This window comes from Carcharodon carcharias, chromosome 12 (assembly GCF_017639515.1).
Source record: "Carcharodon carcharias isolate sCarCar2 chromosome 12, sCarCar2.pri, whole genome shotgun sequence".
Taxonomy (NCBI): Eukaryota; Metazoa; Chordata; class Chondrichthyes; order Lamniformes; family Lamnidae; genus Carcharodon; species Carcharodon carcharias.
The window spans coordinates 87,191,782-87,207,000 of record NC_054478.1 but is presented as its reverse complement, the minus strand read 5'-3'; the positions used below and the strand labels follow the sequence as shown (position 1 = coordinate 87,207,000).

Sequence of the window (15,219 nt, the reverse complement as noted above, 5' to 3'; positions counted from 1 at the left end):
GGCAGATCCAAACTAAAGAGATGTGAGCTGCCAGCTGAAACATTGTCCAGAACCGTTATCTGCAACAAATATGGTGTTAACACCACAATTGTATTCAAGACTTTAATACTTTAATCTCTTTTTCAGCTATAGTATCAGGTGGCAGTAATAAAGCCGAACATTTTTATGATTTTGTTGCTGAAGATTGAGAGAGCTACACAGAACCCGATACCTTCTAATTGGGTCAACAGAGGATGTTGCTTGCTTGGTGCATGTCTTTTTCAGAATGCTTCTATGGCTGCATTCAAATTAGATTTATTTTTATGACCTGAAGCTGGGAGTATTTTTCTTAGAGGAATTATAGTTTGATTCCTTTTAAGATACAAGAATCCCAAAGCTGAAGATTGCTAAGACCAGCAATGGAGGTAGCCTAGCAAAAATCTACAGTGTAATTTAGACCAAATCCACTTAAATCGGATTATGGAAAATTAAATTCAGGTTGAATTTTGTGCTTTGGTATTATTCAGCTACAGGTTTGAGGACAGTATGCTCATGGGAGTCTATAGACTGGACAGTATTTGACTAAAGGCAGAATAAAAAAATCAGATTATGCACAAACTCTTCAATTAGAATTCTGACTGTGTTATAGGATGTATATTATATTCATACAGGATATATTTACTCAGACTTTTGTAAAGATTGGGGGGTGGTTTATAAATATTTACTTTGCTAATTTATTTTTATCCTTAACAGGTAATTTTGGTATCTGCCAACAAGCTTACACGGTATATAGAACCATGCCAATTGACAGAAGAATTTGGAGGTTCGCTTTTGTATGACCACATAGACTGGCTGAATAAAAGATTGGTTAGTATTGTGAAGCTACAAATATTATAAAGTCAGCACATAAAATATTAGTATATTAATAATACATTAAGAAAATGAGGTATATATAGTAAAGGCTATTCTGCATTTTTAAAATATTACCTAACAGACTGTACCTCATGAATTCCCTGAGAAAATGAGGAACAAAATCTGAAATGTATCTGATTCTTTAACCATCATCTGTTTGGGGCAAGATGTTCAAAAAAATTGCAGATAATCTTTGATAATAGTGAACTGAATTGTGAACTGTCAAAAAATCAGTGGACAGTTCAGTTTACCAGTTTACTGTCAGCCCTTGAGAAGGGGGCTGGTGGGTCGCCTTTTTAAATTGCTGTTGTCTGTGCAGTGAAGGCAGTTACACCGTGCTGTTAGTCGGGGTGGGGGGAGTTCCAGGATTTTGACCCTACGATGATGAAGGAATTTATTTCCAAGTCACTTCAATTGTCTACTAATGTATGAAAGGTGTGCTGGCCCATATGTTTTTGGAAAAAACCTATAACTTACACTGGGGGTTATTGTTCCTTTAAGAACTAGATTTCTCTGGAAGATGATTTCTCGTAAAAGGCAACTTGCTTCCGTAAGTGATTATGTCTGGGAGAGTAGATTCCTGTATGGCTGGTTCTGTTTTCCAAGCATTCTAGCTTAGAACAAGCTGGCTGCAAGGAACATTTCTTTCAAGCTGAATTCATTTTAAATTCTGTGTGCTAGCTAAAAATGTTTAAACCCTTTGATAATTGAAGGACAGTGTTAACAGTAAGTTAGACTTCTGGGAGAGCCAAGCTGAGAAGAGAGAGAGAAAGGCCCTGCATGTAACACTCCAGTGTTAAAGCGCATTGGAACCAGGAGAGTTCTGACCCAAGGTGGCTATGCTCATGATGCCTGCGTTAAACTGGAAGTCTACAACCACTGGGTGGTTGGATTAAAGTTGAAGGGACAATCTTACTGGAAGTAAGCGAAAGGTCCAAGAAATCTCAACCTTTAATTGAATCTTTGAAACAATATTCAGACTGAGTGGTTAATCTTCCAATTTCTGCTAACTTGAGTTTTGTGGATGTAAGACAAATGGATGTAGAAGGAAATTTAAATTCAGAAGTTTGGTTTAAGTTCAGAGTATAAGCAGCTGTATTCATTGTACTTCAAATATCTTTAATGTAACTGACTATATAGAATAGGGTATGGTTAGTAGTATTTGTGTTCTTTGATTTTTTTTGTTGTAAAATCCTTTTGTTTTAAACAGTGAAACTTGCAACTTCATTATTAATAAATAGCAGGGTTTTTGAATTTCCAAAATATATCATAACTTTACTGGTCTCTACTGAGATCATAATAAAGGTAATAGAATTTTGATAGAGAATATGAATCTGGCAGGAATTAATCTGGAAAATTATAGTGAAAATAAAGTGGGAACCCAGCCTGGGAACTGAGTGGTATCATGAATTAGGCACTGGCTTTTTACTGTTGGAAGAGGAATCCAAATCCTGCATGAACAGAAAGGATTGATTGTTATCTGTGACTGTAAAGGTTCCAATTGAAATGAGTTTGGGCAGTCTCAGTCCAGGTCCTAGTGGGCATTAGATTACTGATCTGTCCCTAATTTAGGCCTAAGTGGCAGTGCCATGCTGTTATGTAATATTTGGAAAACTATGATATTGTTCTACCAGGATGCACATCTGAAATTGGGGACAACACACTTTTAGAGAAGTGCTAGCTTTACTATAAATTATCTCTGAGTGCTTGAAACTGATACTAGATCACTGAAATGGAAAATGTTCCATTCATAAAACAAATATCTTATTGAATGCAGCATGTTAGAAAAATAAATGACTCAAGTGGTCATAGAAGCAATGCAATCATCCTGAAACTAAAGACGAGGGCAGAATCGTCCAGATTTCCACCAAGTGCGGTAGTGAGTGGAAAAAAGAATGTTTTACCTGCTGGCCACAATGGCAGCTTTTGACCCTATCCTCCCAATCCCGCCTCATTAATCATTCATTCCCGGGAAACACACCGTTTCGATGGCAGGAAGGCTCTCATTTGCTTGCCATGCCGTCACCTTGCCGCTTGCTCACTTTGAGTGCCATATTTAATGTGCAGCTGCGCACTAACCTCTGTGCTTCCAGCCCAGGACTGCTGCACGGAAGACATGGCCTCGAAAGGCAAGAAGACTGTAGCCCCCCTCCCACCTAATTCAGTGAAGCGTCCCTGGAGCACCTTTTCGACACCATGGAGGCCCACCATGAGAAAGGTGAAATGGTAAAAAGTAGTCAACATGGCTGCATAGGTGCTGGATCTCGAATGTCAAATCCACAAGAATATTTTGAGGAAATCAGTAGATTTAATACAGGCAAAAATTTTTAACACTGGTGTTTGATAAAGTACTACATAGGTATGGAATAGAAGGGAAATTTTTGAGGTGGATAGCTAACTGATTGTGTCAGTGGATGTAAGGGATAATTATTAAATGTTACAATGTTGAAGTTTATATGATTACTATGTTTTAGGACAGTATTGTCATGATTTCAAAGAGGGTTATAGCTTGGAACTGTATCTTTAAATTTAGGATGAGGGGAATTATATGATCTGTGGTGGAGTCTACCCAACTGTAAAAGTTGAGTTGTAATTACTAAGGATCAAAGAGAAAATTCAAATTATGTTACTGAGAGGGAGGTGACTGATATTTACATTTGAGGACAGTCATAGCTGTTGATCTGTCCATAATCAAAAGACTTTAAGTCTCCTGAAACCCATAAAGATGTTTCCGGTATCAAGATTGTAAATAGTTGTGCTGAAACCTGCCCCTTAGTTCTTCTAGTTCAAGAGAGTTGGAAGTGTCGATGTCCTTCAGGTTTTTCTCTTGGATCAGCCTTTCTTTGAAAAGGATCCACTGTCCTTTCTGTTCGCCTGCAGTCTACACTCCAATTAACAGCAGTCTTGTAAAGCTGCTGTCCCTTTTCTCTGTTGATGTTGCCCTGCAAAGGAGATTGGAACACCTGCATGTCTCCAAGATGTTCTTTGCTCTTTGGGAAGACCCTGTGGGAAACTGAGTTCCTCATAACAGTGACTTGGCAAGGGAAGAGTAGGAGTTGGATGATGGAGACGCTTAATCTCAGACTTATACCAGGGAGAGAGAATAGTTAGGGATGGAGTTAGGAGCAGGAACCAAAAACAATGGCTTTAGTTTTCCTAATACTTAAGTGGAGGAAATTTCTGCTCATCTAGTACTTAATGCTAATAAATAATTGTGGCCAATTTTGATACCTGTGCGACATCTAGATCTGTTTTACAATCTTTATAAGTATTCCTTTTGTTATTATTTTGAAAACTGTAATTGAACTGTCATCTAATAAATTACACCATCTACTTATTAAGTATTACTGTCACTTTCATTGAAAATGTAGCTTTTCAGTATGGAGGCAAGGGACTGTTGGGTAGATTTTGTAAGCAACAGAAACCATACCAATTGAACATGCAAACAGGTTTTAGCCTCAAGGGGACAAGGCAAATGTCCATCTCCCCTCCTGGGCCTCAGCAGCACGATGCCAGTCAACTCCTGCTCCTTTTGGCCACAAGGAATGTAAACAAAAATTACCTTGAATGGTCTCTTTTGGTGAAGGAGTGTTTTCCCACTGTCTTCCTAGTAATATAGCCACAATAAGGCTACAGTTAAAATTGCATTTGAGGCTAGATGATGTAATTGTCAGATCTATTGTACATATTTCAAGAAGGATCCCACCAATTCCAGTGAAGTGTCCTGCTGCCTGTCAGAAGAGCAGGTTAAAATTAAAAGACTGCAGAATCCATACAGGATGTCAATGTGTAAGTCAGCTATCTAATTTCAACTGCCTGCCCAGAAAAGTTAAAATTATCCCTTCAGACTTTAATAGTAAATAGAACTATCACTCCATCACCCTTTGTAAATATTGGGAATTAAGTTGACTTATAATTTTATATTTAAATAATATGGTTGTAGGAATTTTGAAATGCTAGCTCTGTCTTACAATGATACATTTATGATATTACAACTAAAGACATCAGGAAGGCTTGAAATGCCTAGGGATGAGAAGTGGGTTACTGTCGTAGCATACCGCCTACTTTGTTTCCTTATATTGACATACAGAAAACATACAACTTAGTGCTTTAACACTGAAACAGGATGTCAATGATACTAAACTAAATACAGACAACTCACGGTAGCACATTCCCATTCGCATACTAGCACATGTCTTCTGGGGATTGAGGAATTTTCAGAAGGAGACACTTCAGACTTTTGTCACCTTGCTGATTGGAATGCCTCTTCTGCTTTGCTTATAATAGCAGAAGGCACGTGTACAATTCAATAGCATGAAAGAACACGGACCTGCCCATCTGGAACACTAATATACTTTAGGGAAGGAAATCTGTCCTTTCCGCACCTGGTCTACATGTGATTCCAGACCCACAGCAATGTGGTTGACTCTTAACTGCCCTCTGCAATGGCTTAGCAAGCTATTCCATTCAAGGGCAATGAAGGGTGGACAACAAATGTTGGCCTGGCCAATGACCCCCATAGCCCAACAAAGATTAATAGTAAAAAAAAACTTGTACCTGGTTTGGTATCCTTTGGGAAACCATTGCAGTGTAGTGCACAGTGTATCTTATACCTGTGCCAAGAGCTTTAGCTAATACAATTTTCAACTTTGAGAGCAATGTGGATTTTTTTCTTACCTCCCAAATTATGTTCTTGAGAAATGCCATTACACAAGGTGCTTTTCAGATTTTTTCCTTTTTTCTATCTCAGCTGTTTCATTCTCCTCAATTTTTCTCTTGCAACTGCCCCTTGTTCATATTAATAGCTCAAGGAATTGATTGCATTCATTAACATTTCTTCGGGGAATTCTGGTACTCTATGCAATGGTAGGCTTTCTCATTCATTTAAATTCCAAATGCAATCAGGAATTGCTGTTATTCTGCAGTGGAAGAATCACCAGGGACGCTGTCTTATTGCAGAGAGTGCTGACTCAGCATGCTTATTGTTTGATGCATACATTGCATAGATTGCCTCACAGCTTCAGGTTGACCATCTGCCAAGAAAAAATAAAGTATGTTTGTGCCTTTTGCTGTCTTGTGCTACATGCAGTAAACGTGTGCAAAATGTTGATGAACTGTAACATTAGAGTTGCTGGCATTTCATTTTGTTGATTCAATCAAATTTAAAGATTTCCCATGTTGATGAGTATAATTTAGGTAATTTAAATTTGCACTGTGTAAACACAATCATTCATGTCACATATGCTGAGAGAGTAGTTTGAACACCCATATTCTGCATAGTGGTATTCCTGGTGACCATTGCACAATTCCATACGTGCAGTGAAAGGAAATGAACAAAGCATACTTGTTAGAAATTCTGTCAAATCACCGAAAACAATGGGCTGAATAGTCTGAGGTTTGTACTAAGTGCAGTAGCAGGTGTGAAAAAAGACATTTTACCCCCCTCCCCCGGCCGCAATGGCGGGTTTTCGTGCCGTATCGTCCCCTTCCTGCCTCATTAATTATGTAGCCACAGGAAACAAGCCATCTCGCTAGCGGGCAGCCTCTGATTTGTCCGCCATGTCATTACCTTGCCGCTTCCTCATGTTGGCGCCATATTTAAACTGCAGTCGTGCTCACAGTTCTCGATTCTTGCAGCCCAGGACTGCTGTGGTAAAGACATGGCCCCAAAAGCTAATAAGAGTGCAGCCCCCTGATTGTGATGAATCCTTGGAATGCCTTCTGAATGTCATGGAAGCCCGCCGTGATATCATAGAGGTCTACAGCACAGAAAAAGACCCTTCGACCCATCAAGTCTGCGCCAGCCAAACAATTCTAATCTCATTTTCCAGCACTATGCCCATAGCCTTGTATGCCATGGCATCGCAAGTGCACATCCAAATACCTCATAAATGTTACGAGGGTTTCTGCCTTTACCACCCTTTCAGGCAGAGAGTTCCAGATTCCCACCACCCTCTGGGTGAAAACATTCTTCCTCTCATCTCCTCTAAACCTCCTGCCCCTTACCTTAAATCAATGTCCCCTGGTTATTGATCCCTCCACCCAGGGGAAAAGTTCCTTCCTGTCTACCCTTTGCCCCTCATAATTTTATACACCTCAATCATGTGCCCCCTCAATTTCCTCTGCTCCAGGGAAAATAACCCCAGTCTATCCAATCTCTTCTCATAACTAAACTCTCCAGCCCAGGCAACATCCTGGTAAATCTCCTCTGCACTCTCTCTTTGCAATCACATCCTTCCTGTAATGCTGATTCCAGAACTGCACGCAATACTTAAACTGTGGCCTAACCAGCATTTTATACAGTTCCAGTATAACCTCCCTGCTCTTCTATTCTATGCCTCTGCTAATAAACGCAAGTATCCCATATGCCTTCTTAACCACCTTATCTACCTGTCCTGCTACCTTAAGGGACCGATGGACATGTACACCAAGGTCCCTCTGATCCTCGGTACTTCCCAGAGTCCTACCATTCATCGTGTATTCCCGTGCCTTGTTTGTCCTGCCCAAGTGCATCACCTTGTCTGGATTAAATTCCATTTGCTGCTGATCAGCCCATCTGAGCAGCTCGTCAATGTCCTCCTGTAATCTAAGGCTATCCTCCTCATGATTTACCACTCCATCAATTTTCGTGTCATCCGCGAATTTACTGATCAACCCTCCTACATTCAAGTCTAAATCCTTTAGATATACCACAAAGAGGAAGGGACCCAACACTGATCCCCGTGGAACCCCACTGGACACAGGCATTCAGTCACAAGAATACCCCTCGACCATCACTCTGCTTCCTGCCACTCAGCCAATTCTGGATCCAATTTGACAAATTGCCTTGGATCCCATGGGCTCTTCGTTATCAGTCTCCCATGCGGGACCTTATCAAAAGCCTTGCTGAAGTCCAAGTAGACTACGTCAAATGCATTGCCTTCATCTACACACCTAGTCACCTCTTCAAAAAATTCAATTAAATTGTTCAGGCATGACCTCCCCTTAACAAAACCATGCTGACTGTCCTTGATTAATCCCTCTCCAAGTGTAGATTAATTCTGTCCCTCAGAATTGCTTTCAATAGTTTCCCCACCACTGAGGTTGGACTGACTGGCCTGTAGTTCCCTGTTTTATCCCTTCCTCCCTTCTTGAATAACAGGACCACATGGGCTGTCCTCCAGTCCTCTGGCACCTCACCTGTGGCCAGAGAGGTATTGAAAATTATTGCCAGGGCCCCTGCTATCTCCTCCCTTGCTTCACTCAACAACCTGGGATACATTTTATCCGTGCCTGGAGATTTATCTACTTTTAAGCCTGCCAGACCACTCAGAATCTCTTCCCTTTCTATGCTAATTTCTTTAATTATATCACAGTCCTTCTGCCTGATTTCTGTACCCACATTGTCCCTCTCACTTGTCAACACCGACACAAAGTATTTATTTAGAATCCTACTTACGTCTTCTGGCTCCACACACAAATTACCACTGTTAATATGGCAATCATCTTGTTAAAACCAATTGCTTGTTAAACAGGTGATGGGCGTTAATTATCCCATCTAAGTAGAGTAAAAAGGTACAGTGGAATACTTTAGGTGGAAGCTACTAGGAAGTTAGTAGTACTGAGGAATTGTCTTGGAAATAAATTAGTTTTAACCAAGAGACCAGCCTGGATTAATTCTTCCACCACAACCTCTTATTGTGAGTAACATGGCAGCAGAGGATGAACTTTAAGCTTTGCTGATTGATTGCTGTATATGAAGCTTTCTGTCTCAGGCCTCAGAGGGAAAAGAAGTGTGCTGTTGCTAACAATTTAAGTTACGGAATGGCGGAAGGACAGTGCAAAATCACAAGCTTTGACTATCTACCAATTTTTTCCGCCTCTAAACCTTATCAGCAATGGAAGGCTAAAGTTGAAATGTGGACCCGGGTAACTGCTATACCCCGGAAGAAGCAAGGTATGGTTTTGGCGTTATCATTACCAGCCAAGAGTTAGATAAGGAGTAAAGTATTTTCAGAGTGGAAAATTGATGATTTGGATCCTGAAGAGGGATTAAACCATCTGATACAATTTTTGGATAATTTCTACAAAAAGGATGAGATATTGGAAGCGTATGAAGCTTGTATGATCTTTGATTGGTTTAGGAAATCAGATGATCAGTCCATTGAAGAATATACCATGGATTTTGATAAATGGTATAGGAGACTACAGCAATTTGAACTTGAAATTCCAGAATCAGCATTGGCATTCAAATTACTGGACTGTGCTCACATTCCCCATGTTGATAGTCTTTTAGTACTAACAAGGGTTCAGTTCCAGGGGAAAGAATCTCTCTCAGACCAAATAGCTGCTGCCCTAAAACAATTTCTGGGGAAACAATTGTTCACTGCTACTTTTTTAGCAAATGTGAACAACTATGCTGTGAAACAAAGGATAAAGGATTCACTGGTGACTGAATTTCGTGGTCGACTATATATTAGATGAGGATTCCAATAATAAGATGGGGTTAATGACAGGAGGTCTGAAAATGGCCATAACCCTAGCCAATTTGAGAGTCAGGACAAAAAGCATGTCTGGGATGGTGACTGTAGACGTACAAACCCAATAAATGCACGGGGAATGGTTAATCGGTGTGAATCCCAGTACCATTACACAATGAACTGCCCACAGCGAAGGATTCGTGTTTTTGAAGTGATCCACGAGACAGGTTAATCTGAAACTGAAAATGATTATGGTGACTGCCCTGATGGAATTGTATTGATCATTGAGAGCTTGAATCCAGTGTTGAGTATCTTGATGGTAGTTTCCTTCAACTGTGCAGTTCTGGACAGTGATTGCATTTCTACGGTGTGCGGCATGTACTGGCTTGACTACTATCTAGAGCCTCTCAATGAGGCAGACCAGCGGAAGGTCAAGGAGTAAGAAAGCTCTACCTATTTCAGGTTCGGAGATAACAATACATGAACATCCTCCAAACGGGTGCTCCTTCCTTGTAAGATAGCAGGGATCAATCTGTTTAACAGTACTGATGTTTTTAGCAAGATACCACTATTGTTGAGTCGATCTGCGATGAAGATGGCTCAGATGACAATAGATATGAAGAATGATAGAGTAGTCGTGTTTGGGGAAAAATGTGGATCTCCATATTACTCGGTCAGGCCATTATTGCTTGCCACTAAGGAAGCCAGAGATTTCTCATCAAAATGTTCGTAAAGTTTTGTTAACTGCTGAGAATGATAATTTGGTGGACTAAAAGATGATCATTTGGAAATTACATAGACAGTTTGCACATCTGGCGCCACAGAAACTGAAGACTCTGCTTCGAGATGCCGGAGTGGTCGATAAAGGATATAATGATCTTATTGAACAAATCACTGATGAGTTTGACATTTGCCTTAAATATCGCAAGACACCACTGCGACCTGTTGTGAGCTTGCCACTAGCCAGGGAGTTTAACGATGCAATGGACTTGAAAGTTTGGGACAAAGATAGGGGTATTTTTTTACACTTCATAGATATGGCAACCAAATTTAGTCTATCCACTGTATACATAGCAAAGACAAAAGGACCATTGTCGATAAGATCAAGGAGAAATGGGTAGGAACAGGATTAGGAACACCAACGAAGTTCCTCACAGATAATGGTGGGGAATTCTCCAATGAGGAATTTCGAGATATGTGCAAAAATTTAAACATCATAGTTATGCACACTGCAGCTGAGAGCCAATTTAGTAATGGTCTTTGTGAATGAATAGTAATAGAAATAGTAATAGTAATTGTGCAGTAATAGACGACACGTTACATAAAAATATTAGCTGATCAACCAGGTTGTAAACTGCAAACTGTGCTAGCATGGTCAGTGCACGCAAAGAAGTCTCTGCAAATGGTTGAGGGGTACTGCCTGTATCACTTAGTGTATGGAAGAAATCCAAAGTTACCTTCGGTGTTTTCAGATGCTCCCCCTGTTCTTGAAGAGACTAGCATTAGCTCCACTTTCTCTGCTCATCTGAATGCTTTGCATGCGGGCAGAAAATCTTTCATTAAAGCTGAGGCTTCGGAGAAAATTCGGCGGGCCCGACAGCACCGCATAAGACCATCAGGAATACAGTTTGGGCAAGGAGACGTAGTATACGATAAAAGGGAAGGCCAGAAAGAGTGGAAAGGACCTGGCAAGGTTATAGGGAGTGATGGGAAAGTAGTAACATGATAATCAAACTGTTAGGGTACATTCTTCATGGTTAATTGGTACTGACTGTACCTTTACAGATTCTAAACAGGATATAGAATGAGAGGAGGCACCATGCACTTCACATACACATATACTGGGAAGTTATGAGGAACAGATGACAGTAGATACAGGGTTGACTGACTATGAACAAAGTAATACTAAGGTACAGAACAATGCTATTCTTCCAAAAGGGCAATTACTCAAAGTAGGAATAAAGGCAGCATGCATGCCAGAAGGGACCATTGTGTGGAGGGGTGCTACCATTATAGGGAGAGCAGGAAAGGCCACTAGTAAATACAAAACATTGGCTAAATTTGCAGGATGAAAGAGACAAGACCTATTGATTGGCAAACCGAGGTAAAGATGTGGAAACCTAGAAAGTGCAGTATGAGTTCTGATTGTGGACCAGAAAGTGATCATGACCCTTAAAAAAAAATCATGGACTTGTGAACGGAGTTCTGTTTGCATGGGAGGGCGATCATATAGTAGCAGTCCAGAAAGGGAGAGGAATGTGAGTAGAGGCCGTAGCTTAACAAGGAGGACTAGAGAGCATGCTAGCAATCTCAATAGAAGTAGAAATCCTTATGACAGAGATTCTAGTCGCTGCTAATAAATTGGAAATAAGTTGATAAAGGAAGCCAAACGGAAAGAGATGGAAAGTTGGAAGGAATTTGGGGTATATTCTGAAATATCTGACACAGGACAGCCAGCTTTCCCTCACAGATGGATCTGTTCAGAAAAAGAACCCCCAGACGGCACACATAAGGCCAAAGTGAAATTAGCAGCCTGAGGCTTTGAAGAGAGGCTAGGAGATCAGGATGTCAGAGTGGACTTGCTTACTGCGGGGAAAGTGAGGTTGAAGATTTTTATAGCTATTTTGGCATCCTATTCCTGGGAGTGCAAATCAATTGATATAAAGGCTGCGTTTTTACAGGGGGAGAAGTTTCAAAGGGAAGTTTTTTTGAAACCACCCAGAGAAGCTGGGGATGTAGAAGGAAAGCTACGGAAATTGAATGTGTGTTTATGGGTTGAATGATGCATCAAGGGTATGGTATTTTTCCATGAGGCCTGTCTTGTTGAAAACAGGTTGCATTCAGTTAGAGGCAGACCCCGCGATGTTCTACTGGTACCATAAGGAGAAACTAGCTGGGATCTTTATCATGCATGTTAATGATTTTCAGTGGGGAGGATCTGTAGAATTTGAACAATGGGCAATCGAGAAGAGAAGGAATTCCAGGTCGGGAGTTAAGCTTCTGGGGCCTTTAAATACATAGGTTTAGACATTAAGCAGAGCAAGTTAGGAGTGACATTGAATCAACAATCTTATCTAGAAAATGTTAATTATATCCTAATAACTCATGGTAGATCATCACAAACAGAGGATCCTGCTACCAAGGAAGAAATGGAACAGTTGAGAAGTTTGATTGGGCAGCTGAACTTGTTGTGTACTCAGACTAGGCCTGACACTAGTTATTATTTGTTGGAGCTGAGTACCATGATGAAACATGCTACAGTTGAGCAAGTTCTGAGAGCAAATAAAACACTTCAAAAATTAAATTCTGAGAAGTGTGCTCAAGTTTCCAGCCTTGAGTGATCCAGAAGATATGAGTTTGGTCATTTTTAGTGATGCTTTACATGCCAGCCTTCCAGTTGGGCACTTCAGTGCATCAGGGTTCATCATAATCTTGGTGGGAAAGAATGATAAATGTTGCCCACTGGCTTGGGAGGCCAAGAAAATAAGGGTAGTGAAAAGCACCTTAGCTGCTGAAACTTTAGCTTTAGTAGAAACATTAGATATGGAGGTTTACTTATCCAATATATTGACAGAAATATTATATAAGGGGAAATGTGGGAAAAGTTTGCCAATAAAATGTTATGTTGATAACCGGTCTCTTTGGGACAACATTCATTCCACGAAAAGTATCAGAGAAAAAAGGCTATGAATAGACCTAGCCAGCATAAAGGAGATGTTAGAGAGAAAAAGAGATCTCTCAGCTAAAATGGGTTGACACAAGTCACCAACTATCAGACTGTTTTACAAGAAGTGCCTGCTCTAAAAAATTATTAAATGTGTTGGAAGAGGTGTGTCTTATAATGATGCAATGAAAAATTGTTTTTGTTTTATAATTGTGTGCGTGATATTATTTACTTTTTAAAAAACTGTGTTCAAGTTATTTTTTAATTTTATAAAGAAGAGGGGAATCTGTTAATATGACAATCATCTTGTCAAAACCAATTATTAGTTAAATAGGTGAAGGGCATTAATTATCCCATCTAAATAGAATAAAAAAGGTACAGCTGGAACCCTTTGGGTGGAAGCTACTAGGAAGTTAGTAGCACTGAGGAGTTGTCTTAGAAATAAACCAGCTTTAACCAAGAGACCATCCTGAATTAATTCTTCTACCACAACCTCTTATTGTGAGTAACAACCACTATAACCCTTAATGGGCCATACTCTTTCCCTAGTTATCCTCTTATTCTTAATGTACTTGCAAAATAACTTTGGATTTTTCTTTATTTCACTTGCAAACACTTTTTCATGCCCCTTTTGCTCTCCTAATGTCCTTTTTAAGTTCCCCCCTACACATTCTAGGTCTTCCGCTGTTTTGAGCCCTCAATATCTGCCATAAGCCTTCCTTTTTCTGTTTATCCAATCCTGTATATCCCATGACATCCAGGACTCCCTGGATTTGTTGGTCCCACCCTTTGTCGTTACCGGAATATGTTAGCCCTGTACTCTCCCTATTTCCTTCTTGAATGAGTCCCCTGCTCTGACGCAAATTTACCTAAAAGTAGCTGCTCCCAATCCACTCTGGCTAAATCATATCTGATCTTATTAAAATCGACCTTCCCTCACTTTAGAACTATGATTTCTGGCCCATCCTTGTCCTTTTCTATAACAACCTTGAATCTAAAGTAGTTATGATCACTATCTGCAAAATGTTCCCCCACTGATACCTCTACCACTTGCCCAGCTTCATTCCCTAAATTAAGTCCAAGACTGCCCCCTCTCTCATAGGACCGTCTATGTACTGGCTTGAAAAGCTCTCCTGGATGAATTTTAAGAATTCCGCTCCCTCTATGACTATGACTAACCCAGTTAATGTTGGGGAAGTTGAAATCCCCCACTATTACTACCCTATTATTTTTACACTTCTCTGAAATTTGTCTGCGTATCTGCTCTTTTTCTCCCTGACTGGGGACCTATAGTACACAGCTACTTTAGCTCTGAGTTACAGAGCTGGAGCAGCAGTTGGAGGCACTGAGGTGCATCTGCAAGGCAGAGATTGCTTCTTTTTTATTTTTAAGTTCTACCCATACGGCTTCATTTGAGGAGCCTTCTAAGATGTCACCTCTCCTTACTGCTCTAATTGATTCCTTGATCAATATTGTGATACCCCCTCTTTTACAATCTCCCCTGTCTTGCCTGAAGACCCTATATCCTGGAATATTGAGCTGCAAGTCCTGCCCCTCTCTCAGCCATGTCTCTGTGACAGCAATGACATGATACTTCCATGCATTAATTTGTGCCCTCAACTCATCTGCCTTATTCGTCAGACTCCTTGCATTAAAATAAATACCATCCAACCTTGCCAAGCTCCCTTGTGCCTTAATTGGCCAATAATTTCTTTGCCTTCCAGACTCACTTGCTCTCTCTTCTAATTTTGGCTGTGCATCTCCTCCTGCTGAACCTCCTCTCAGGATCCCATCCCCCTGTCAAGTTAGTTTAAACCCTCCCCAACAGCACTAGCAAACTCCCAGCAAGGATGTTGGTCCCATTCCAGTTCAGGTGCAACTTGTCCATCTTGTACAGATCCCACCTCCCCCAGAAACAGTCCCAATGTTCCAGAAATCTGAAGCCCTCCCTCCTGTACCATCTCTCCAGCCACGCATTCATCCAACCTCCTATTTCTATACTCACTAGCGCGTGGCACTGGAAGTAATCCAGAGATTACTACCTTTTGAGGTCCTGTTTTTTAACCTGTTTCCTAGCTCCCTAAATTCTGCTTGCAGCACCTCATCCCTCTTTCTACCTATGTCGTTGGCACCAATATGTTCCACAATCTCTGTCTGTTTGCCCTCCCCCTTTTGAATGCCCTGCAGCCGTTCAGTTACATCCTT

General features: G+C 40.6%; 1 protein-coding gene across 3 annotated transcripts in view; it reads left to right on the top strand.

The window, feature by feature from the left end:
* sestd1 (SEC14 and spectrin domains 1) overlaps positions 1–15,219 on the top strand; it is a 158,225-nt gene that overhangs the window by 71,642 nt on the left and 71,364 nt on the right. For all 3 annotated transcript variants that reach the window (XM_041201474.1, XM_041201475.1, XM_041201476.1), the window contains exon 7: positions 733–846. In XM_041201474.1, the coding sequence (XP_041057408.1) occupies positions 733–846 (114 nt within the window). The remainder of the gene's footprint in view (positions 1–732; positions 847–15,219) is intronic.